The following is a 22364-nucleotide window of genomic DNA, read 5'->3' as shown; positions in this document are numbered from 1 at the left end:
ACTTCAGATTCAAATTATCACTGCTAAAGATCTGCTCCACAATTAAACGAGGAAGCCGTTTGTTCTAACCCATGGGTAGCTCCACAACAACCCCTTGCCTGACACCGTGAAACCTCAACAAATCTAAAATTACAAGAGCTGCTATGTAAAGTGCTGCAGAGGAGAGAGATGGCATGCATGACCTTGTTGGTCCAAGCTATAAAATAGGTATACAGATGGGGTTAGGCAGCAAGTGCCTGCAGCAGGGATACCAAATCTTCCTCTCTTTGCTCACTTTAATGGGTGTTTTCAAATGTTTCAGAGTTCAGGTTTTCTTCAAATAAGTGTCCCACGTATTTGAACCCCGTGAGACTGAAAACCTTGGCTACGAGTCTCATGTGACTTTGTTATGAGATTTCCAGCTTTTCTGCTTCTGGTCTTGGCTTGAAATACCATGAGAATATTTTTTCGTGGTATTTCAACACTCCTGGTTTCAAATCCTAGGCGTTATTGAAAAACCTGAAGAAAAGCTTGAAGGGTGTGGGGTGGGTTTCTTATTTAAAATAAAAATGGGGTAACACCACAGACTTGCTGTCTGTGAATACCTGATTTTGGAAATAAAAAAGGGCTTGAGTCTAGGGCTTGGACTTGAAGACTTCTCTAATTTTAACCTGTTTGGGACATTCTGTAGCTTTCTTACCCAGCATTCATATGAGAGAACAAACATATTTGCTTAAGTCAATCAGCTGAGCTAGATAGTTCGTTCATCCAAGTAGAAGTGCTGGAAGGTGCCATTTACTGGCACACCAAACACAGCACAACCTTAATGGGCTGAAAAACACCATGCTTCCAAACTCAAGTCTCTTCTCCATCTCTGCAGGACCGCTGCAGGCTGGGCTAGGGGATATTAACTTCGTGTTCCCTACCACTGTGTGCTCATTTATTTGAAGGCTTGGAAGTCCTCTGCCTGACGTGACTTATTAGCACCTGAAAACACCGATGAGATGTATATCTGAGGCAGCGAGTGCTGCAAGGAAAATGGACAGGGAGATATGGGACCTCTGTAGGTTTTCTGTTGTGTAATAGTATTACACAGTAATTTTAATGCATTGAGAACAGGGCCAAATGAAGGGGAAACTCGCTAGCTTGCCCTGCCTCCGTGAACTGGTTACATAAAACACAGGCAAAAGTTCATCTATGCTGTTTTTTCACCTTGAGCTCAACATTTATTTATGATGGGGGTGCCTTGTTAGCATCCTGGCCATGTAAAACAACGTTTGTATCAATAAGAAGTGCATTTACACTCTGAGGTTGCTTCCTGCTTCCAGGATTGTGTAAAGCAAGAGTATTGCAAGAACTCTAAGCGTTGGATTTTACTTTTTGCAAGTTTTCTGGTAATGTTCTAGCTGCAAACATGTTTGCAGGAGGAAAGAAACCTCATTCATGCATAAATAAAATGCAGAAAACTGAAATTCTCTTGATGCTGGAGACTCACTACTGAGAGAGAGATGAATAAACAAAGATTCCTTATCAACATGACTGAGGTGTCCTTCCAAGGTCCTATCCTGTAAAAGTTAAATTATCTGAAGCCCCTTCCCTTTCCAAGCTAGTAGATATTCAGCACAGTGCAGGATCTGAGACATGAGTAAAAGCTTGTGTCTTGTTTCAAGGAAACTGCATTCTTACTTGGCAGGCTCAGGAGGAGTTATGTCAAGAGCTGCTTATTTCTAATGTTGTACAGAGAATTCCTCCCACTATTTCTTCCAGATGCTGAGTGGCTTATTTATTTATTTATTTGGATTAGTTATATTAAAATATAACATGCTTCCAACTGCTTTTCCCCCAAATTCCCAAAGGAAGGCCCTTTCTCATGAGGATGTACATCCTTAAGTCAATTAATGAGCTTAACTCCCACTGCTCTGAAGAGGGATCAAGTTCCTGACTTCGTGGTACCAGGGTCTCTTGGAAGGCTTAGGGCAGTTTGCACTGGAGGAGGCAGAAGAGGAATGTGGTGTGACACTGGGCAGGGAGACAGCAAAGCATCAGCTCTTTTCCAGCGATGGTGGCACTGCGGTACCCTGGGATCTGACTAGTGCAAGCACCTGGGCAAGTAGTTTTTGAGTTTTTAAGCAGTCCTCTGCTGGACTTGGATCAAGGAGAACAAATGGATGAGTGGAAGTGACCTCTTCGAGCCTTATTTGATGATGCCTTACCTAGTTTTGAATTTTATCGGACCCGCATCAAAGCGCAGACACCCTCCAAAGAAACCTAGCACGCATGCAAATTTTCATTTGGATTTGGATGGGGATTTCAGGGGGTTGTACAAAAAAGAAAAGTTCCGGCTTGTCTCTGAAGCTAGGTGGGGTGCAGCCACTTGGACTGAGTTTCTCTTGGCAGTGGAATTTACTGAAATCCACAGCACCAAAGGAAACTTTGGGCGACTCCAAGCAGGGCAGGAGCCGAGAGAGTTTTGCTGTGCCCTGTGATTTGAAGTTGCTGCCTTTCCAGACAGGTGGAGGCCCAGCAGCCTTGTGGCCGCTGCAGAACACCAGATCCCCACCTGGCACAGCTCAGGGATGTCCCAGTTGAAGGTGTCATCCAAAGAGCTGCCTGGCCCCTTCAGCAAGGGGTGTAGGACCTCGCCAAACCGGGACCTGGAGATGAACAAAAGAGGCAAGACATGGTAGGAACTCATTCTTCTCCACAGTCCCTTAACAAAAAGTAAGCAGAGATCTGTAAACACTGTCCCAAGACCTGAGCCTCCCGACCTCAGTTCTCCTGGCTGTTAAATCAATGTTTATCTTTTTATTATTAAAAAGTCACAGAAGCGGCTCTAGACTCGGAGCTGTCTGAAAGCATTCATGCTGAAATCAGTACGGGAACTTTGTAGTTTGCTCTTTCTCCATCCTTGCACCTAAATCAGAGCGGTTGGCCTTTACAACGAGGGAATAGAGTGAAAAATAAGGCCTTTAAACATCAGGCAAATCACTTGCAGGGGCCAGTCTTATGGAAGAGCATAGCGTGCTCACCATCCACTGAAGCCATTCACTGTCTTTTAGGCCCTTTGGTCAGGTCCCAGCACTCCTCAAAAGACTTGGCACTGTTTTTTGGTACTCTATTCATTTCACCCAACCCCATTAAGCTGTCGTAGCCTCTACTTCTACTTCCCAGTAAAAAGAGCAACTTGCAATTAAAAGAGCAACCTCCTGTCTGCACAGCCACAAGTTTGTCAGCCTACCCTAGTAGGCACGTTGAGTCCTTTAGACATCCTCCCCGTTTTCGCTGAGGGAGATGGTATGGATTTTAATGGTTGGCACTTTACAATTTTCATGGGCCACATTCCCCGAAGTGCCTGCACAGCAGCATTCCTGGAGGAAACCTTTGCTTTTCACTTTGGCAGCGGTGCAGCTGGACTTGTCCTTAGAAACTGCGTTTTTTGTAGGCACGCTTTGCACGGCAGAGAATATCTTCCATTCGCAGACCCCATCGGACTTGGAGATCTTATAGAAGGTTTCACCCGAGCCGACAGGGATACGGACCACACCTTTGCCACTTTCCATGCTTTGGCTAGCGGGATGGTTGAGGTTGAAACTTGGGGATTGCTTCTTTGCTGCGTGCTTCCTCGGGAGGCACTGCGCTCTCAGGACGTTTTGGAACGCTTTCTTAAACTCTTGACTCGAGCACGGATAGATGATGGGGTTGATGCAGCTGTTTAAATATCCAAGCCAAAATGTTATTTTAAAAAGCGTGTCCGGGGGTTTGATTGCAGGAAAGAAAGAACCTAAAATGGAAAATATACAGAGTGTTAAGGCAGAGGCAATGAGAAATTGCAGGTAACCAAAGAAACTTAAACACTGGAAAAAAATAAATAGGATTCTGTTCTGCCTTGCAAAATTTATGACTCAAATCCTAATTCCTGCAGGAATGAGTCTTTCAGAATGTATGATGTTGTGCAATTACATGGATGTTATATCAGAGATCAATTCAATATTCAAGACATCTACTTCATTAAACAGGCATTGTATTTACCCAGTTACAGCCAGAGAGCCAAGAGGACTGATAGCAAGTGATAAAGGGAAATTGCTTCCTCCAGGACTTTTAATTCAAGGTTATGAATTAACTATTAATTGGCTATGAATTATGGCTATATTGGCTATGAATATGGCTATGAATTAACTATTAATTGGCTAACGCCAAACAACAACCATGACATGGAAGTCATCAAAAGGGGTTTCAAAGGGCAACAAAACCACACCACTTCAGAATCTGAGAGATTACTGGGTTGACTACATTACAACCAAAAGCCTTAGAAATGATAAAGTGGTGGGTGCTCATTTTCCCTTAAGTCTTTTGGGGAAAAAAAAAAATCCACATTTTTCTTTTTCATGGCATGCATCTAAAATTCGGAGAAGTTAAAGGAAAGGTTCCTTCTTATGCCAGTGAACACTGAAGAGGGTCTGAAACTGGAATATACTGGAAACTGGTGTATACTTGCAATCCCATCTCCCAGAGACCATTCAAAGAGCAAGAACTTAGGTGGCTCCTTACTAAGGAAAGTCCTGTGGGCCTTCTCATTCTATGAAAGGCAGGACAACATCTAAAAGTATTAGAAACTGCTTGACAAAGGTTGTTCAGCAAATCAGTGGCAGTCATTGATGATGCACTTCTTAGTCCTCAGTGGCACAACAGTCAACTTCAAGTCACCATGCCAATTGAAATGGCATTGCTAACAGCCTTTTGTTAAAGCAGATTACAGTACACGAGTGATATTGTAGGATTTCATCCTATAAGAAATCTGCTGATTTAAAACCTTGGGAACGTTTTCCCTAATGCAAATGTTTGATTTTTTGTTTAAATACAATTTGAGTGCCTTACTTCTTCTATAAGCAAGTTCTTCACTTTGAGTTGTTTGAATAGGATGTCAGTAAACACTTAAGAGATTTCCTCCTGGAGAGATGTTACTATAAAACTGTATTTAGGATATCAAAGAGTCAACGCTGCTGCTGCTTACGGAGAATTGTTTAGAAATTTGTTGCTTTTCCTGAATGACACTGGAAAGCAGCCATTGTAACAAGATCCTTTAATTCTCTCGTTGGTACTTCTCTTTGCTTGGAAATAAAAACAGTATTGTCTGAATGTGAATGAGACAGAAAACCAAACTGCGTGTGATGCTGGGGGAGGAATAAGTGATAACAGCACTTCTAAGACACCAGTCCTGTCAAATGGATCTAGAACGAAAAAAAGAGAAAAATATTTCCCATGTGTTGTCAAGGGAAAGACTGTTACTTACTTTCCTATATTAAAAAAAAAAAAAAATCCATCACTCCACTCTTAGTAATTAGCTTGGGTAGCAGATCATGGGCATGGGAAGCAAAGTCATTTCCCAGAAAACATAACTGGCTCGTTTTGGCCTTTATAATCACGTGTGTAATAAATGGATCTTCTAGCACTGACCTATGCTTTTTTTCCTGCTTCCCCCCAAAAATCATAAGTTGTGCATGAAGAAATGCTGGGGAAGATTTTGTCTATACATTTGTCATCCTCTGCAGTTTACCTATTTTCTGCAGGCAGCTCCTAAGCTTTACACGGATCGATCTGTTTCTTAGACCTCCAGTGACTCTGGAAAAGCTAATAATGTAATCAGGGAGCCTCCTAATTAAATTCCGAGAGCTGCCGAACTTCGCTTTGAGTCTTTTGCTTCCCGTCTTTGCTAAGCAAAGCTACAGCAAGTGCAGCGAAAGCTGGAGAGGAATTCTCAGGGTGTTTTTTGCCTGTGTGAGAACGTAGCAAAATATTGCCTGCACCGGAGACGCAAATAGTGCAGGGTGATTAATGGTGCGCTCCTTCTGCTTCTGCTGAGCATGGTTTGTGCTGCGTGGAGCAATGCTGTCTGCCCGTGGCACCGGCTCGGAGAGACACTGGTGGCCCAAGGACGTGCTGCTGTCACCGAGGTTATCGTGCTGCTTATCCCTGGCTTTGGAGCAGTCCCCCAAGATGTGAGCTGTCAGGTGCACGGCGTCGGAGCGGCCGCTGCTTTGCAGGGAAGTGAGTCACAATACCCAAAGGCAACGCACAACGTACCAAAGGAGCTTGCTCTTTGTATTCCAGCAGCTCAACCTCGGTTTTCAGCTCCAGGTGCAAGCTGGGCAGCCAACGCGAGCTCGCTGCTGGCTAGGTACACCGCTTTCACTATCAGTTTCAGTGCTGGCAAGTGTTTTAAGGCCAAAAAAATGTTGTGCTAAAGACAGCAATTGCTATTTTGCAGATTAGCACGAGCGAGCAGGCACGTCTCAGCAAATTACTGCTGCTTTCCTGTAATGAAAAACAACTAAATAAGCTTCTCGGAGAACTTGCTGGCTGAAGCCGCTGGCAGATGAAAAATACAAAAGGATTCGAAATGCCCAAATCCCGCTCAATGATCGCTTTATTTCTTCAGTTAGGTGCAGAGTATCCACTGCTTCCCCATCTCGTATTAAGGCAAAAGGTGAAACAAATCTAGGTTTAGGGAATCAGCAACGTGGGGCTGAGTGTAAAAATGGGTAAACAATAACAATTCCTGTTTGCTGCAACTTCTGGCTCCCTTTAACTGGAATGCAAGTGCCTTGCCAAAGCCTGCTAAAAATAGTAAAGAGCCAGTGTCAGACTCTGTCTCTCTTTTTTTTTTTTTTTTTTTTTTTGGGGGGGGGGGGGGTAAGAGGGAGATCTGCATGCTAATTTATTAACGTAACCATTTTTGGTTCATCAGTGTAGGGATTTGTTGCCTTGGATCAACGCGCTGTCAGAGAAAGGAAAAGAAAACGAAGAAGCTTTAAGAGCACACGAACTTTGCTAGGGTAGGTCCCATCACACGCTGTCATTAACTCATTCCTTCCAGAACGGATACCACTCAGGTTTGAGGACAGTAGCTTTTCTCTGCCCTGTATTTGGTCATGCTAGTCCGTGATGTTTCACAAGTTTAGACCAGCTAAAGCTCTGCCTACAGGCTTTGTTATAACTGCGTGGTGTCCTGTAAATGGTCCTAGTGCCAATAGGAAGAAAGATGGTCAGTGGAATCGTGGTGAGACTGGGGCTGGAACTGATAGTAAAATTAGAGTAGAGATACTGTGCACCTTCTTCTTGCTTATGCCAACAACTTATTCATCTCCCAGAGCCGTATAAATCAAGGTCAGTTTGTCTAAACCTTGAGCCGCTGAGCTATTGTGTAGGACAGAGAAATTATTTCACCTCCTGCATCTTCTCTACAGTGGGCCAAATCCTTCTGTACATTGCAGGACTGTAGCGAGGAGCTATGGGCACGTTAATATTTGTGTAGTGCCTCGACAGAAGTCTGGTGTCCTCTTCAAATGGCCCCAGAAAGCAGTGCAGACACCTGGTGAGCTCTGTAGATCAGCAACATTCCCTAGCTTATTTTGTTCCCTGGCAGAATATCTGGCAAAAGGGGGAAAATATTGTATTCCCCAGGTCCTCGAGGGACCACCGTGCCTCCCACAGAATATTAGGAATGTGTTCTTTTCTTCCAGGAGTTTAAAATTCAGTAATGTTGCTGTCATGATTGATACCAGTGGTGGATGTATCTAGCAAGTAGGAGTAATTTCCAAACAGCGCTGCTGAGCCTGGTGATAAAGTATTTTGTTCAGTGAGCAGAGACATCTAACCAGGTGGAGTCAGACAAGGTCAAAGTGGGAATAAAGCATGGGTGGGTTTTTGTTTGTTTGTTTTAACAGTGGCTGTGATTAACCATGAGAAAAAATAACAAAGTGGAGTGGTGAATTCTCTCTTTTTTTCTTAAGGTATTCAGTATAAGGTTGTCTGTTTCCTACGTAGCAGTGAGGCACTACAGAGAAAGCAGGTGAAAACCTGTGGTCTGTGACATACAGGGCAGTGAAGTAGAAGACCTCATTTGCCTTTGGGCCTTTACAATTCGTAAGTATGGAGGTATTGTGTTGTAAAATTAATAAAACCAATTAAAGTCTGCTTATAGAAGCAATCACAGAGGCTGTGCCCCCCTTCAGGGGAGCAGCTAGCTCCTCACAAACTCGTTTCCCTCAAAGCTTTGTTGGCACAACTCATCCACCCTTGGGGTAAGCAGTTCAGAGACCTCGGCCATCCAAACCTTGGCCACTGAGTGTCTGCCAATTAGTGTCAGCTTGGATTTGGACACTTGCGTACTAATAGCCAGGGCTGAGAAAAAAGAATTATAACAGCATCTGATGAGCAAGCTTTCCAAATCGTCTCACTCTAAACTGGATGTAACCTTAGACTAATCAAGTGCTGCCGCCCAGGTATCCTCCAGTAGAGGCTGGATGGTGAGCAGTGGCTGAGAAGAGGAAAAATTTTTTACTTAAAACTAATTCTTCACCCTATTTGCAGGCCTTAATGTCTTGCCTGGTTACACTGTCAGGGATGAACTAGTGAATAGTGGCAAAACCGAATACAGTTCAGAGCTTTCCTCGCCCATTGTCCCTCTACAGTTTGTGCTGGAAGAGAAGTAAAGAAAACTTCAACTGATCCCTTAATGTCTTTGACTGTAGATTGACTAAATGATGCTTGAATCCCTGCTTTGTTTTCAAAAGGTTGAGGATTTTCAAGTGTCACTAGCACAATGCAATTGTTTGTTAGATGAAAATTAAATAAACCAGAATGTATTATTAGCCTCCTGAGATCCTTTGCCATTAAGTATTTCATTACTCTCCCCTGAAAATGTCAGGATTGCGTTCCCGTCCCTCATCGTTTATTTTCCTGTTTGTGAACTTCAGGTTTCTTCAGATCTGCCAGAGAAGTTTTCCCTGCACCTCCCAGTGAGTAAGTGCCAATTCAGTCACAACGATGTAATTTGACTTTGTCGTTAGTCACAAGTTACAGAGCTGCTTGATTACAGGTTGTTTAAAAGCCAGTGCTGATGTCGGGCGTCACTTCACTGACGGACAGCACAGAGGGATTTAGAAGCTCCCAGGCTTCAGAAATTTGTAGTGTTTACTCTGTATCGTCTCCTTTGCACCACAGGAAGAAGATCCTAGAGATTTTATGATCTGTGGACCTCACTGTGTTGTTAAAGTCCAGCTCCATGGCTAAATCTTGCAGCTCTGATTCGGTTCACTACTTTTTCTCCCTTTTTTGTTGCATGTCACAAATGTTGTGGTTGAATCAGAGCACAGGAAAAGGCAGACGGGGAGGGAAGGCTCCAGTAGTGCTTGCGGGAGATCAGGGCTGTACCCAGGTGTGCTGAGGAACCAGCACCAACCTGCAAAATGGTCATGGCCTCGTATTCAGAGCCTGCAGGGAGCAGCTGTGCATGGTACTGGTGCTCATTGTGAGCAGAGAACCACCCAGTGCTGTTAGGGCTGTGTTCTTAGGGCTTTAGGAGTCCAAAAGGATCAGGGAAAGTGCACGTTTTATACCTTGCTCAAAAGTCTGAAATCTTAACATGTCTTGACTGGCACCTGGGAAATATTCCTCTATAATCACAGCAAATTGAAAATAAGGTGAGTGGTGTGGTTTGCAGAGAGGCGAAGCTAAAATTCAGGTCCTGTAATCTGTCCTATTCCAGAGCAATTGCCCTAAAGACCCCGAGGATGAAGCGCAGAAGAGCCCTGATTTTCTCCCACGGACTGACTCTACCAGGGACTCTCTGGATCTCTTGTGAGCCTGCCCTACTAATGTAGATAAATGTGCTTCATCGGGGGTTCCCAAGCTCAGTGTTAGCGTTGAACTTTATTCCGTGAGACTGGCACTCTATCCTGTGTCTCAGGTCAAACACAGACCACCCCATAGGAAGTATATTTATATATACATACGTATAAATATATATGTGTATTGCTGCAGACACGTAGCAGCTGCACTCTGTACATATATGCTGTCCCAGCACGTCTTGCCCCACAGCTCCCTTATGGAAAGTATCTTCTGTGGGAACAGAAATGGGATCAAAGAGCCCTTCAATAGTAGGAAACGCTTCTGGGTTTTGTATAATTAAATTAGGGGAAGAAATGCAGAACAGTGGTTAAGTATCGAGTAAGAAGAGACATGAGGAAGGGTAAGAGCCTGCATCTGGTAAGACTTAGACGTTTACAGCCAGCATATCCCAGGACCTGGAATTTGGGGCTGATTCAGGGGGGAAATGAGAATGACATTGTGCTTAGACATCCCTAAAATGCAATAAACAGCCAGAGAAAGAGGAATGAGAGGTTGTTCCTCTTCGCAGGACTTGAATTCAGATCTCTGGGGCATTCAGTGGGGTGTGGATATTTCTCCAAAGGAGACAGATGGAACAGACAGAGAACTGGAATGGGTCAGTCTGGGAATGGTGCTCTGATTATTTGGATTTTTTCAGCCCTAATTTATGCTCTGTTTCATGTCGTACCCACTTAGGATGGATGATATTTCTGGCAAAGAGCAAACATCTCATCAAGCAACTATTTCCAGATTCACTGTGCGCAGATGCAGATTTAAAAAGCAGATAAAAAAAAAAAGAAAAAACATGGGAAGGTAAACTGAGATTTTCTTACCTGTGTCAACTTAAATAATGACATTGCTTAACAAATCAATCTAATTGCCAGTGAAATTCTGGCTCCTGTGCTGTCACTGCAGTGGAATGGTTCTGGCTCTCATTGCTAACATTTTTACGACATTTGATATTCCTCCCAAAGTCCTAGCTCCCGGCGTCATGCATTTACAAGAAAACTTTAGCTTTCATTTAAAAGTTAAAAAAAAAATCTGATGGTTCAGATTTTTTGATAGTTTGATGGATAGTTTGAACAGATGAGTCTGTCTCAGCCTGTCTCATGATTTTGTCACTGTGTGACTGGTGGTTGTGATTTTTGGAGTCTTTGGGGTTAGCAACACTGGAATTACACTCCTTAGCAAGAGCTGAGTGTTTAGCCCTCGTGCATCCAGATTGAAGACAAAGCCTGAAATCTGCTGGGTGGGGTGGCAGAATTATTCATCACCTTTCAATCACTAAATTCTAAATGGCACCATGATGTTTGAGAGGAGAATGAGTGAAAATTATATTCGTGGTTCATTTATTCCAGGAGCCTGATGGTGGTGACTACAGCAAGCAAGAACATTTTGAAGACAAGGACAAGTCTCCCTGACGGGTAGTTCATGCTGGAAAGCCATAGGTATGAATAACGAAACGTAGCACAACTCACTCCACATTCTCTCTCTTGTTTTCAGCTTCAGTGGCTATTAATATTAGCATTTTTTTCTGCTCCTTTGCTGGATTATGAGTCAGTGGGACATAACATTTCAGGATGTGATAACAGCAGAGAACTGTTGGCCATGGGGATGTCAGTGGTACTTTTGCCATTGGCTTCAGGGTGGCTGTTATCAACCTAGGGCAACAAGGCCTTTGCAGTCTGTGTTTACAAAAAACACCCCTTGTGATTAGACAAAAAACTTGTCTCTTGACTCTTCATAGCTTATTTTCTCCCTGTTCAATGACTTAACACACACGCTCACACACAGCCATGTTCCATGACTCAAAGAGTATTAAATACCCTTTTTTTCTCTAACCTGTGGCTGTCACTCCATAGAATAAGCTGGGGCTTTATTCTATTTTTTCTTTGTTCTTTTTCCCCTTTATTTCTGTTTTCCTTTTTGTCGCTGAGGGAACACACTGAAATGCTAATGAAGGGAATCTAGCTCAGAATATTCCCACAGTGGCTGGAATTCAGCGTTTTCTAATATAAAAACTATTGTTGTCCCAGCTTTTATTCATTTTACTTTATTATGTTATTATCAGCTGAACAATGAAAAGAAAAAAGCCTTTAGATCCTAGCTTCTCAGAGTACTGGATGACCGAGCCATGATGATATCAAGGGAGGGCTCGGGCTGCTTGCCTTACTCTGCCTTCCAAGTAAAAGGGTGGGAGGAACAGGAGGATCCTGATCCTGTGCCTCTCTACTACTACAAGACCATATGGCTGATTCTACAGAAGAAAAGGGGTGATTCGTGAAAAGTTTTATCTATCTTCTGTGCAGAGAAATGCCAGGATAACATACTGAAGTCCCATTGTGCTTCCCTGGAATGCTGGTACAATTGCACACAGTTTTCCTCCCCAGGGAAACTTTTGCTTGCACTTCCTTATTTTCCCCATCAGCAAATTTATTTCCTCTCCTGCCATGTAAACACCTTCTCTTTGACACTGCCTTCACAGGATAAGACAGCACCAGCCACTGTGTCAGTATCATCAATCAAAGTGATCCCGATTCAATGGGAAATTGCTGACTTGCTGTTCAGCTCCTGCAGTTAACCTGGTACTGAGAGATCCCAGCTCATTTCTGAATCTCCCAGCGTGCTAATTCCCATTATACCATTGGTTAAACGATGGGGAATGGATGAATCACGAGCACTTCCTTTTTGTGCCTCTAAAACACCTTAAAAACCACGTTTAAACTGCTCCCGGTTTCTCACTCAAGTTGGATCCTGTCTGTTACTCTGAAATGATGTTCCCAGTTTTTGCTCATTAAAACACCGCTGTCTGCAGGAGTCAGCAGGTAGGGAGCAGGGAGCTGCACAGTATGAATGTCAAGACAGCAGCAGGCAGTTGGATCCCTGCTATGATGAGATACAGGCGAAAGGAGAGATCCCCACTTCACTTCTCTGGCCCAACTCTGTCATATTCTGGCTGCTGGTGACAAAGGAACATGGCCCAGAGCCCAATTACTTTGCCAGCAAGTGGGCAGGGTGGAGGATGGCTCATCCCCAAACAGTGGGAGCTGATCAGACCGTGTTCTGACAGGAGAACTGCTTCTGAATCGAGACTCGGATGATCCTGAAAAGAACAAGAGGCCAGCAAGCTGTATCTGATGGGTTTTTTACTGGTAACAAAAATCAGGTGGGTCCTTGAGGAAAATTTGGGATATTCAACACCCTAATAGACAAGTGGGAAGCTTTGTATTGTCCCAGCCTTGCAACGTAGAGGAGGACAGGTCAATTGTGCCTTTGCCAGCATGATTAAGGTAGATGAATTTCCGTATCTGATAGCTTGTAAACAGCTGCAACTTTTTTTTTTTGGCATGTCTGGTCACCTTTGGCTTCCAAAAGGAAGTTTCCTATTTCCAGCTGAGCTGCCTGGGTATGAACTCGTACCTCTGGAGCCCAAGAAAGGTGTTAAAACGGAATCAGCCACCTTATTAGAGCATATTAAAGTTATGATACCTATAACAAGTGCAACCCTCACAGGGAAACAGATGGATAAATCCACCAACCTCCAGCTTTTGGTGCATGTTCCCTCTCCCTACCTGAGACATTGCATCAGTGGCAGAGAGAAAATTGTGTTTTATGCTTCTGGTTTACCTCTAGTAAAAGTAGGCAGTTATCCTCCTGGACTCCAGTTCAAAAAACAACCACAAAACAGTAATTAGAAACCAGCCGCAGACGGGCACGTAGGCAGGATTAGAGGATTCCCTTGACAGGGCTTGTGTCAGTTCACAAGACTAATTTACTACTCTAAATATCCTCCAGCGTATCCTCTTTTCTGCTCTTCTTCATCTTGAGAATGATTGACAAACACTAAAAGCCTCGCTTGCCCATTTCAGTAGCCTGCATTGTAATTTCCCCCATGGCACCCTGGATCACACTTTCTCTTTTGTCTTTTTTGTGTGTCTGAAAGCAGCAGCCACAACCAGAGAGATTTAAGCGAGCTTGCCACGAGAAATGGACAGCAAACCGGGCTCACAGGTCATTAGGATGAAGCATCAATCCTAACACAGGCCTGTTTGTGTCACACCCAAACCCTTTTTCATTATTCCGTCAGTTCTGTGTTTGTTTCATCTCAAAATGACCTCTAACTACTGTTATCTCTGATGCTGAGAAGTAACCTGAAAAATTCCCAGAGCAGCTCTGGGAGCCCCGCTGTCAGGTGTAACCTCGTCCTCAGCATCACCTTGCAAACTAGTCCCATCGCTCGGGGAACACACTCAACTTCCAGACTCGCCTAGTTCTGAGCATTTCTTTTCACGTCTGTCTGTCTATTTCCCTTTCTAGGGACTGCAAGAAGAAAACAAACCAACCAACCGAAAAAAACCACACAGAGATGGAGGAAGCAGGCTGTTATTGTAGCACAGCCCTAGGTGCCCCAACCAGCCTTAACTGCCCTGAGGAGCCTCATCTGGGACCTCTACCAGGACCTGCCCAGCGGCCCAGGAGCTGCACAGAAGGTCAGGCTCCTCTCCTTGCTCCAATCTGAGTGCTGTAGGGAGGCTCAGGCTTGTCCTTTGCTCGCTCTGCTTTGTTGCTTTCCATTTTTGAGGTGGTTTCAGGACATCAGCTGAACCTGCTGGTGATGCCACCTCTGCCTGCTTTGCTCAGGTACAGTGAGGACATGTTTTTAGTGGGGACGTGGCTGCTGCCTGCACTGTTGTCACCCTGGATCACCCTCCCTCAGGGAGCAGCCCTGCCTTTGCTGCTCCTTGACATTCAAATTCCTCCAGAAACCTGTTCTCAGCTTTCTATTTCGGCTTCAAGCAATCCATAGATTTGTTGGAGCCTCAGAGATCGTGGTTGCTCTACGATAATTATCACTAATTTAAAAAGCAATATTGATTCATTTAAGGCATCTTTATTTTTTTCTCTTGCTCTTAAAGAGCTTTGGTAAAATGTCAAACATTTGTGTAGAGCAGCAGGATTTTGTTTTTTGGCTGCGTCGAAAACAGAAGTTTTGCGATGAGAAGGTTTTGACTAATTTAGGAAAACTAAAATGCAGTTCTGTTGCTCAACAGCCTCCCTTGCTAGGTCACAGAGCTTTGTTTCCTCCAGTGAAGCAGCGCCTCGTGGCTCGAATACACGAGTGCGTGCAGTAAAATCCCCTGCTCGTGCTGGATGAGTGGGGTGCTGTAGCACAGCTATGTCTTGAGCAAGGAGCCAAACCCAGGCTGACCGCAGCGTGGCCAGCACTGAAGCTTTTAGAGCTGCTCTGGCTACGTGGATCACACCAGGGGTTGCTAGCTAGGGAAGCTCAGGTCCTATGGGCTGGCAGTAAGTGGCTCATAAGTGGCTAGCACTTGGGAACGTGGTCGTGAAGTCTTGCTGAAGAGAAATAATGGTCAAAGTCAGAAAAGGAGGCAGTGGATGTAGTAGATAATTGGGAGTAAAAGCCACAGAGTGGACAGGGAAGTGTCCTTTTCAGCCACCTTATCTGGAGGGCCAAACAGCCTTCCTGCACGGAGTAGGGTGCTCTCACAGTCTGTCTGGAGCAAGCAGCAGTCGTGCTGAGTAAGAGGTATACAGAGAAAGTATTTCGAGTTCCTAAATAGGCCAGTAATCTATTCAGCTGATTAACTTATTCTTCTGCTGAGTATGTCCCTTCTATGCTTATCCTTATAGAAAAGGTTGATGCCGAGTATAGAATAAAGAAAGTTGGGTGGATACACCTGAAAATCTGCTTGGGAAGCAGTTGCAGAGAGCTGTAGATGCCTGCAAACTTCAGCCTTTCTGTGCAACCTAATCCAAGCACTGAAGTGTTAGGCATGGTTCCTCTTAGGCAATGACATTTATAGGAAGAATCTGTGCAGAATTTCACAGCTTTTTCTGTTTTTTTTTTTTGGAGGAGGTAATAGCAATTCAAAGGAAGATTAGCAGAATAAAGAGCACTTTACCCTATCTGACTTCCACTGCTGCAGGGCAGACAGAACCTGGACTTACTGAGAACAGATACCTTTTATAGATGCCACTGCATGTGAACAAAGGACCTCACAGTTCATGCTGGATCTCAGATGAAACCCCTATTTAGGTGTTGTTACATCTTAACCCATTTCAGTCAGTCTAAGCCTGCCCTAAACTATCAAGGAAAAAGCACCTCTTGTTGCACTATGAAAGGAGTGTGTCTAGAGAGGAACTGAGATTTAACTAAGGGAGTACAAAGATTGATTGCAGATTTAATTAGAACTTTCCTAAATCCAGGTAAGTTTTGTTAAATAATTCGTGAGGGTATGTTGAATTCAAAGAAGCTCTTACGGGAAAGCTTTGAGTCTAAGAGCAAGTCCACTGGCCAGAGCTAAAGCAGCAGACGGAGTGCATGCAGCAGTGAAAACCTGAATTCTTCCAGGGGAGGTCATCTGTTTGGACACTCATTTTACACAAGTTTTGTGAAGGCTGAGTTTGCATTCCGACATGCAGTGAAAACAAATCTTAACCCACCTCATTTATTTTCATGCGACAGGATTATCATTCCCTGGCTTACTCCACAAGCACTGAAGCCAAGTGAGAAGGTGTATTGGACTTAAAGCCTTTGCACAGCCCCTTTGCCTGGAATGAAACTCCATCCAAGAAGGTAAGAAAGACATTACTCACACAGATTGCCACTGGCAGTCTTACACACTGATTTCAATTAAGGTATTGTCTCGTGGCAGGGAAACTCAAGTTGTTTCTGCAGTTATTTCAGTAAAACCTGCTGATCTGGGTGTTGTACCTTTATTCCACTCCTGATATCCTTCTGTTACTCTTGTACTCCCCATACATACACCCCAAAGCTTCCACCCCTGTTTATAATGCACCTGAGCAAGCCAGGTGTTTCTTGTTTTACCTCGGCTCTTAGCTGGTGGAGCTGATGCTAATAGATGTGGGGATCGTGAGCATGCTGCAAATAAACCAGTAGTGGTTCCTGATCTGGGAACAGCTGCTGCATAGAGTGGCAAGCACCTGCCAGTCACCTGAAGGGGATTGTATAGCAAAGGATAAGAATTTCTGTCTCATGGGGCATCCTTCACTCATTTGCTTCTGGAAGTCTACAAATAGCTGAAATGACCTGGAGCAGCTGATGGGACTATTTATGCATCTGTCCCATTACAAAAAAAACACTGCAGGGCTGGGCTTTTGCACAACAAAGTTCTTGTTCTCCAACTGGCTGTATCACGAGCTCCTCGACTGCTACTGGCTTCAGCAGCAGAGAGGGGAGTGCTCTGTGCAGCTGGAAAGTCAGCCCTCTGGAGCTAATCTGCTGCGTGATCCTCACTGGACCACTTCTATTACCTGTGCCTGCCTTTGCCTGTCTGCAGGGTAGATCTGAAAACGCTTATCTGTTGGCGAAGTGTTCTGCCTTGTAGAGATGTAGAGTGCCGTATAAAATCAGCTGTGGATGAGTGTCTGGTTTGGGGTGAAACTGTCTGCTTCAGGATGTTTTCTTGCTTGTTTTTGAAGACTTCTCTTGCGCCACTTGTCTGTTTATTTTTTATTTTTTGTCTCTAACAACAGTAACAAGTAGGTCTTGAAAGACTTGTTAAAGGCTTTAAAACTAACAAGACAAGAAAAACTAATAATACAGGGAAACTAACCTCAAGTAAGTTGCCTTATAAGGGATCAAAGAAAGATGCAAAGCCAGTCTTGAATCAAGAAAATTTCTTAAATCCAAAGCAAATTAGCAACAGCTCTGTGTGGGCAACCACATTAGCAAACGAAAAGTGTGTTTGATGCGTTCTCGCAAACCCTTTTTGGGTATGTTTCAGACATCTTGGCAACCAGCATTCCAACGTGCTGACATCCTGGGCAGCATGAGCCAGGCTTTTCAGGGCTCCCCCTTATGTAACATCGACATCTCAAACTCCAGCACTTCCCAGCATTGACCAACACAAAAGATTCTCTAGTGTTTGGTTTTTCAAGTGGCAACATTAGTGGCAGGTTTTTGTGAAACAACCTGGTGTTTTTGGTAAATCCACTAGAGGTTAATTGAAAAAGAAAAGATTTCTATAGGGTTAAAAAAAAATAATAATCCCTCAAATCTTTCTTTTAGTGCTTAGGTAATGCTGACTTTTTTTTTAGTTGTGCACATTATTCCACTACTAGCTAAAACTTCTATTACTTGATTTTTCCTCTACAGCGTAAGCCTTTCCATAAGAAAAGCTACTGAAATTGAGCAACTCAGATTTAAGGTTCTGTGTTTCAAAAGCTCGTATTTAGTAGAATTCTGCACAGCAAACTTTAGGGCAATATGCCACATACACTCAGATATAGGTATAACATTAGTATTCTGCTTTTAAATCCCGAAGTCTCATCAAAGGTGACTGAGCAAGGTTTAATTAAAATTCTAATTACTTTATATTTCAGTGATAGCAAAGCAGAACAAATTTCTCCCCTTTAGAATTGCAACTGATGAATAAATATTCATAGTCAGCGTGATGGTTGAAATGGCAGCCAGCGTTTGGCCAGTGGGCGCCGTGGGTTTCTGCATAGGATGCGAGCCAGAGAAGTGTAAAATTAGTTTGAAGGAGCCTCGCTGCTGTGTTGTGACTGGCCAGATGATAAATTAAAGAACATATTCGTTTGGAATATGGTGTTTCGTGGTGTGAAACCTTCTGGCAGGAGGCTGATTATTCTTCGTAGTGGGGAAGCAGGTGCTGAGCGCTTTGGGAAATTTGGTCCCAAGGCTGTAAACTGCTGCTTTGACCCTGAATACTTTTATGTCTTGACCTTTTACAAATTTTTATCACCTGGAAAACCGGCCACAAACTTAAACACACACATAAAGGTACCATTCCTATAGCAGAGTTGGTCAGAAATTAGTCTTAGTTCTGAGAGAATATTTTCTGTATGGAAAAAGGCTGTTAAAATCTGTTCCACTATTTCAGAACTTTATGCTTCCCTTTCAAACCCAACAAAGCATCTCTGGCTCAGACTTTTATTTTTCACGTTCACCGTTTCGTGCTGGGGGATGTTTTGATTTTTTGACAGCTTTCCAATGGAAAACGATTCCCTCAGAGCTTTTCTAATCAGCTCTATTGTACGCAGGCCAAAACACGGCCCTCCCTTCAGGGAAGGTGCCCTACAAGCGGATTTCGCGTTACTTACCAAGAGGCATGACTACAAAAAAAGGGAGCCAGCACAGAACGAAGCATCCCACAACTATTCCCAGGGTCTTGGCAGCTTTCTTTTCCCTGGAGAACTTGAGGAGGCGCACCGAGAAGTGGTGCTTGCTCTTGGGGTTGGACGCGGACCCGCTCGTTTCGCGAGTGTTTTTCCGGTGGATCCGTAGGGTGACTTCTTCCGACCGGGATCTCTCTGTCTTCAAACCGGAGCTGAGCCCTTTGTTTTCCCTTTTGGCCACCACGTACACGCGGCAGTACATCACCAAGATGATGGTGAGGGGGAGGTAGAAGGAGCCTAGGGCAGAGAACAGCACGTAGCCAGGCTCTTCGGTGATCTGACAGATGGTTTCGTCTTCTGGGGCTGGCTCCTTCCAGCCAAAGAGAGGTCCGATGGATATCACCAGGGACAGTGCCCAAACGCACAGCAAAGCCAGGAGGCCTCTCTTCTCTGTCACTATGCTGGGGTACCTCAGCGGGTAGCTCACCCCGATGTACCTGTCTATGGAGATGATACAGAGGCTCATAATGGAAGCAGTGCAGCAAAGGACGTCGACGGCTGCCCAGATGTTGCAGAAGATTCTCCCAAAGGCCCAGTAGCCCAAAATCTCCATAGTGGCTGAGAAGGGCAGGACAGTGGAAGTCAAGAGGAGGTCAGCTACAGCCAGGTTAATTATATAATAGTGGGTAACGCTCTGAAGATGCCTGTGGCAGGCTACAGAGAGGATAACCAGGATATTACCCAAAACCCCAAAAACGATTAGTCCCCCTAGAATAACACCGAGCAAAATGGCCTTGGAAATGTTCACGGGCCCCACGGAGTGGGTGCAGTTGGAGCAGTCAGATGAGTTTCCAGGGAGGAAGACCATGGTGAGTGGCTGACAGTGTTCATGCATGCACTTCACTCCCTTTTCGGGTAAAAAGAGTGATGAGATCAGTTCTCAGAAAGTCCTACAGGCGACATTTGCCTGGCTTCGCTGGGGAAAAGAGTTTTTAAGAAAGTCTTGGAAGTGCAGCACCAGGATTAACAAGAAGGATCCAGAAACAGAATAGAAAACCTGCTTTTATCCCTAAGTTCTTGCCATCCTAGCACAGTTAATAGCCACCATTTCAGTCAAATTTAACCCCTTTGGCATTGTTCTTGGGGTGCAGAAGTGAGGCTGAGGCTCTTTCTCCTACATCCCAGGGTAGTGTGATGAGAAGGATTGCAGGAGGAATTACAGCTTAAAGTCATTTCTGCCTTCTTGGCAAGATTCGATGTTAAAGTACCATAAATATTCCAAAGGGCCTCAAATTTAGGTTTCTCCTAAGAGGAAGTCACTGATGCTTTAATTGCGTTGCGTTAGTCCTGAGCCCATTTTACAAGTGTCTTAGCAGAAACCTGGCAGGGTGAAGGCTGCTGCTGTCTGCTCGGCGGTGTCATTTGAGATACCTGCCACCACTGGTCCTCAGGGGCTGAAGGGTCACTCAAAGCCTCCGCGTGCCGTGGAACAGTTGGCACCTGGGCCACGAATAGAAGTTGGTTTACATCAGCTTCTGGCTTGCTCTGAAGGGGAGAGCGAGGTTTGCCATGTGAGTGACGCAGGCTGTTGTGCTCCTTTCACATTATCACCCCCTGCAAGAGACAAAGACACAAACAATGTGTTTCCCAGAAGCAGTGCTCGCTTACTGCTATGGTTCCCATATAAGAATAGAGCGGGAAGCTATTTTAGGGAGCCTTCCTCAGGCTGGCTCCAGCCAGTGGAACCAACCTTTTTCAGCCCAGCATTGTTTAACAACTGAGGGACCAACGTGCGTTTTGTTGCCTGAATTTTCTCCCCAGGCTCTCAGCAGAAGCCTGTTGTCCTGTAGGGACAGCAATCAATCCTAATTATCAGTTTACCTGCAGAGAGCGGCTCGGGAAGGGAGAAACCTGCAGGACGCAATTCAGGACGACAAACTGTGCAGCAGGTTTGTAAGTCCAGAGTTTAACCTGAGATGTATTTAAGTGACCCCATTACCCGTTGTGCTACTCATCAGTCCAGCTGAACAGCCCGTTTTAGGAATCTATAGGGAAAAGCAGTTTCTGCAAAGCAGAAGATGTTGCAAGGAACAAGTTTCCTACTGAGTGGCACAACATTTCAGAGGATCTGGAAGCCAAGCTCAGCCTCAGCTGACTAAATATGGAGAAAGGGTACATCAGATGGCAAAGTGAGGGTAAGCCTGGGAACTGAGACACGGGGGGCACGACGGAAAGCTACAAGTGTCAGCTGAAAGCCCTTCACAGCAATAAGATGTGGATATCATGTTCCCATCCCAAATATTGATCAGACGTCTGGAAAAACCACCACTAAGTGTTCTGGTTAAGTCTAAGCTAAGGTAAGGCTCTGGGAGTAGGAGGAGGAGGTCTTTCAGATGAAGCCCTCTTGTTGCTCCTTACGCAAACACCGAGCAGCAACAACTGCCATGCAGCTGAGTCCCAAAACTGCATTTTCCCTCAGGCAAAGAGGGGCTGAAGCAAGTCTGACTGCAAGCCCCGAAATGCCCAGTTCACAAGCAGGGGGCATGGGGGAGGGGAGATAAAAGGTATTCCACTGTGGGAATTTGCCTTCATTGCAGTGAAACAACATTGGACCTTTGTATTTTCTTTTCCACAAGAGGGAACAAGTTGAAGAATAATTCCCAGAAAGGCAACGACAGATTTCAATCTGCACATCAATGAAAAGTGGCTAGCACTGAGCAGCTGTAACCACTCTAACCGTGGTCAGTACAGGTGGACAAGAAAATTAAGAAATGATCCAACTTGCTTTTTAAGCACAAGAAACAAAACTTCCCAGCAAGCTGAGGAGACACAGCAAAAAAAGAATGACAGATCCATGCCCCAACCCCACCAGATAACATCCCACCTGCGGAGAGAGAAGGCTCAGAGCAAGAGCACGTCCCACACCCTGCTGCCTGCCCCGCTCCACGCTCACCTCTTAGTCTCTAGAAGGCAGCACAGCTCCTCTCAGCATCTGGAAGGGAGATTCACAGCACAGCACAGCAGGCTCCTCTCTTCACGCAGAGATGGGACTCTCTGCCTGCAGATCCACTGCCTCTCTCCCTCTTTCTCTCCCCCCTGGCGTTTTGGTGACTCAGCCTTGCTCTGCTCCCCTGGCCCCCGGTGCCTGTGCGGGGTCTGGCTCCAGCATCCCTCAAAGCAGCCTCCCCAGTTGCGGTGCTCAGCTCCACGCTGTCAAGGAGCAGCAGTAACTTTACAGCCCTGCTGATGTAGCAGGCAGTATCCTTGCCATTACCGTAATCCCCTGCCGTCCCCGTATTGCTCCGAAAGGAAGAGCACGGATCTGCTGCCAAGTGGTGCGTGCGGGGTGTTTTTTTCCATGCAAGCTCCCAGTTCCTGCGGAGATCCCACCGTGAAAGCCAGCTAGGAAGCTCCTGCTTGCAGGCTAACAAGTAAATCTTGTTGTGATACAGAAAGAGAGTTGTTTGCCAGATAAATGGGGGATGAAATAAAAAAGCAAGGGGTGCAGCCGGGCTGAGCACGCAGTCTGCACGCTGGGACAAAGTTCTGGGGTATCCAGCACAGCTAACCTGGAAGTGGGGGACAGGGAA

The 22364-nt window shown here is 44.9% G+C and overlaps 2 protein-coding genes across 5 annotated transcripts in view; one reads left to right on the top strand and one right to left on the bottom strand.

Annotated features, from left to right (window-relative positions):
* Positions 1–22364, top strand: part of LOC311424348 (uncharacterized protein) — a 68404-nt gene that overhangs the window by 6604 nt on the left and 39436 nt on the right. For 2 of the 4 annotated variants that reach the window (XR_014686062.1, XR_014686064.1), the window contains exon 4: positions 1836–2314. Coding sequence is in view for 1 of the 4 variants with exons in the window: in XM_084499422.1 (XP_084355548.1) it covers positions 11080–11096; positions 13966–14138 (190 nt within the window). In the remaining 3 variants the exon portion in view is untranslated. Of the gene's footprint in view, positions 1–7; positions 2315–6724; positions 6813–7769; positions 7903–8735; positions 8782–9526; positions 9619–10344; positions 10462–11006; positions 11097–13965; positions 14139–22364 lie in introns of those variants that run through there. The other 2 variants (XM_084499422.1, XR_014686063.1) reach the window with 2 other exon arrangements.
* On the bottom strand, positions 2759–22051 carry ADRA1A (adrenoceptor alpha 1A). The gene is made up of 3 exons (XM_084499417.1): positions 21728–22051; positions 18760–20388; positions 2759–3760 (listed from the first exon to the last, which is right to left on the bottom strand). Exons 2-3 carry the CDS (start codon positions 19667–19669, stop codon positions 3240–3242), a joined length of 1431 nt encoding a protein of 476 aa, XP_084355543.1. The 5' UTR covers positions 19670–20388; positions 21728–22051; the 3' UTR covers positions 2759–3239.

The sequence above is a fragment of the Aythya ferina genome (assembly GCF_964211825.1).
Source record: "Aythya ferina genome assembly, chromosome: 27".
Lineage (NCBI taxonomy): Eukaryota > Metazoa > Chordata > Aves > Anseriformes > Anatidae > Aythya > Aythya ferina.
The sequence above is the reverse complement of the archived record's forward strand: the minus strand, read 5'-3'. Positions and strand labels throughout refer to the sequence as shown.

What these genes read in the sequence shown, in the direction of transcription:
- ADRA1A (XM_084499417.1), bottom strand. Translation starts at nt 19,669, where the DNA reads ATGCATGAACACTGTCAGCCACTCACCATGGTCTTCCTCCCTGGAAAC. An exon ending in TTTTGTAGTCATGCCTCTTG is followed by an intron (nt 3,761 to 18,759) that starts GTAAGTAACGCG and finishes TTTCCATTTTAG; the next exon opens with GTTCTTTCTTTCCTGCAATC.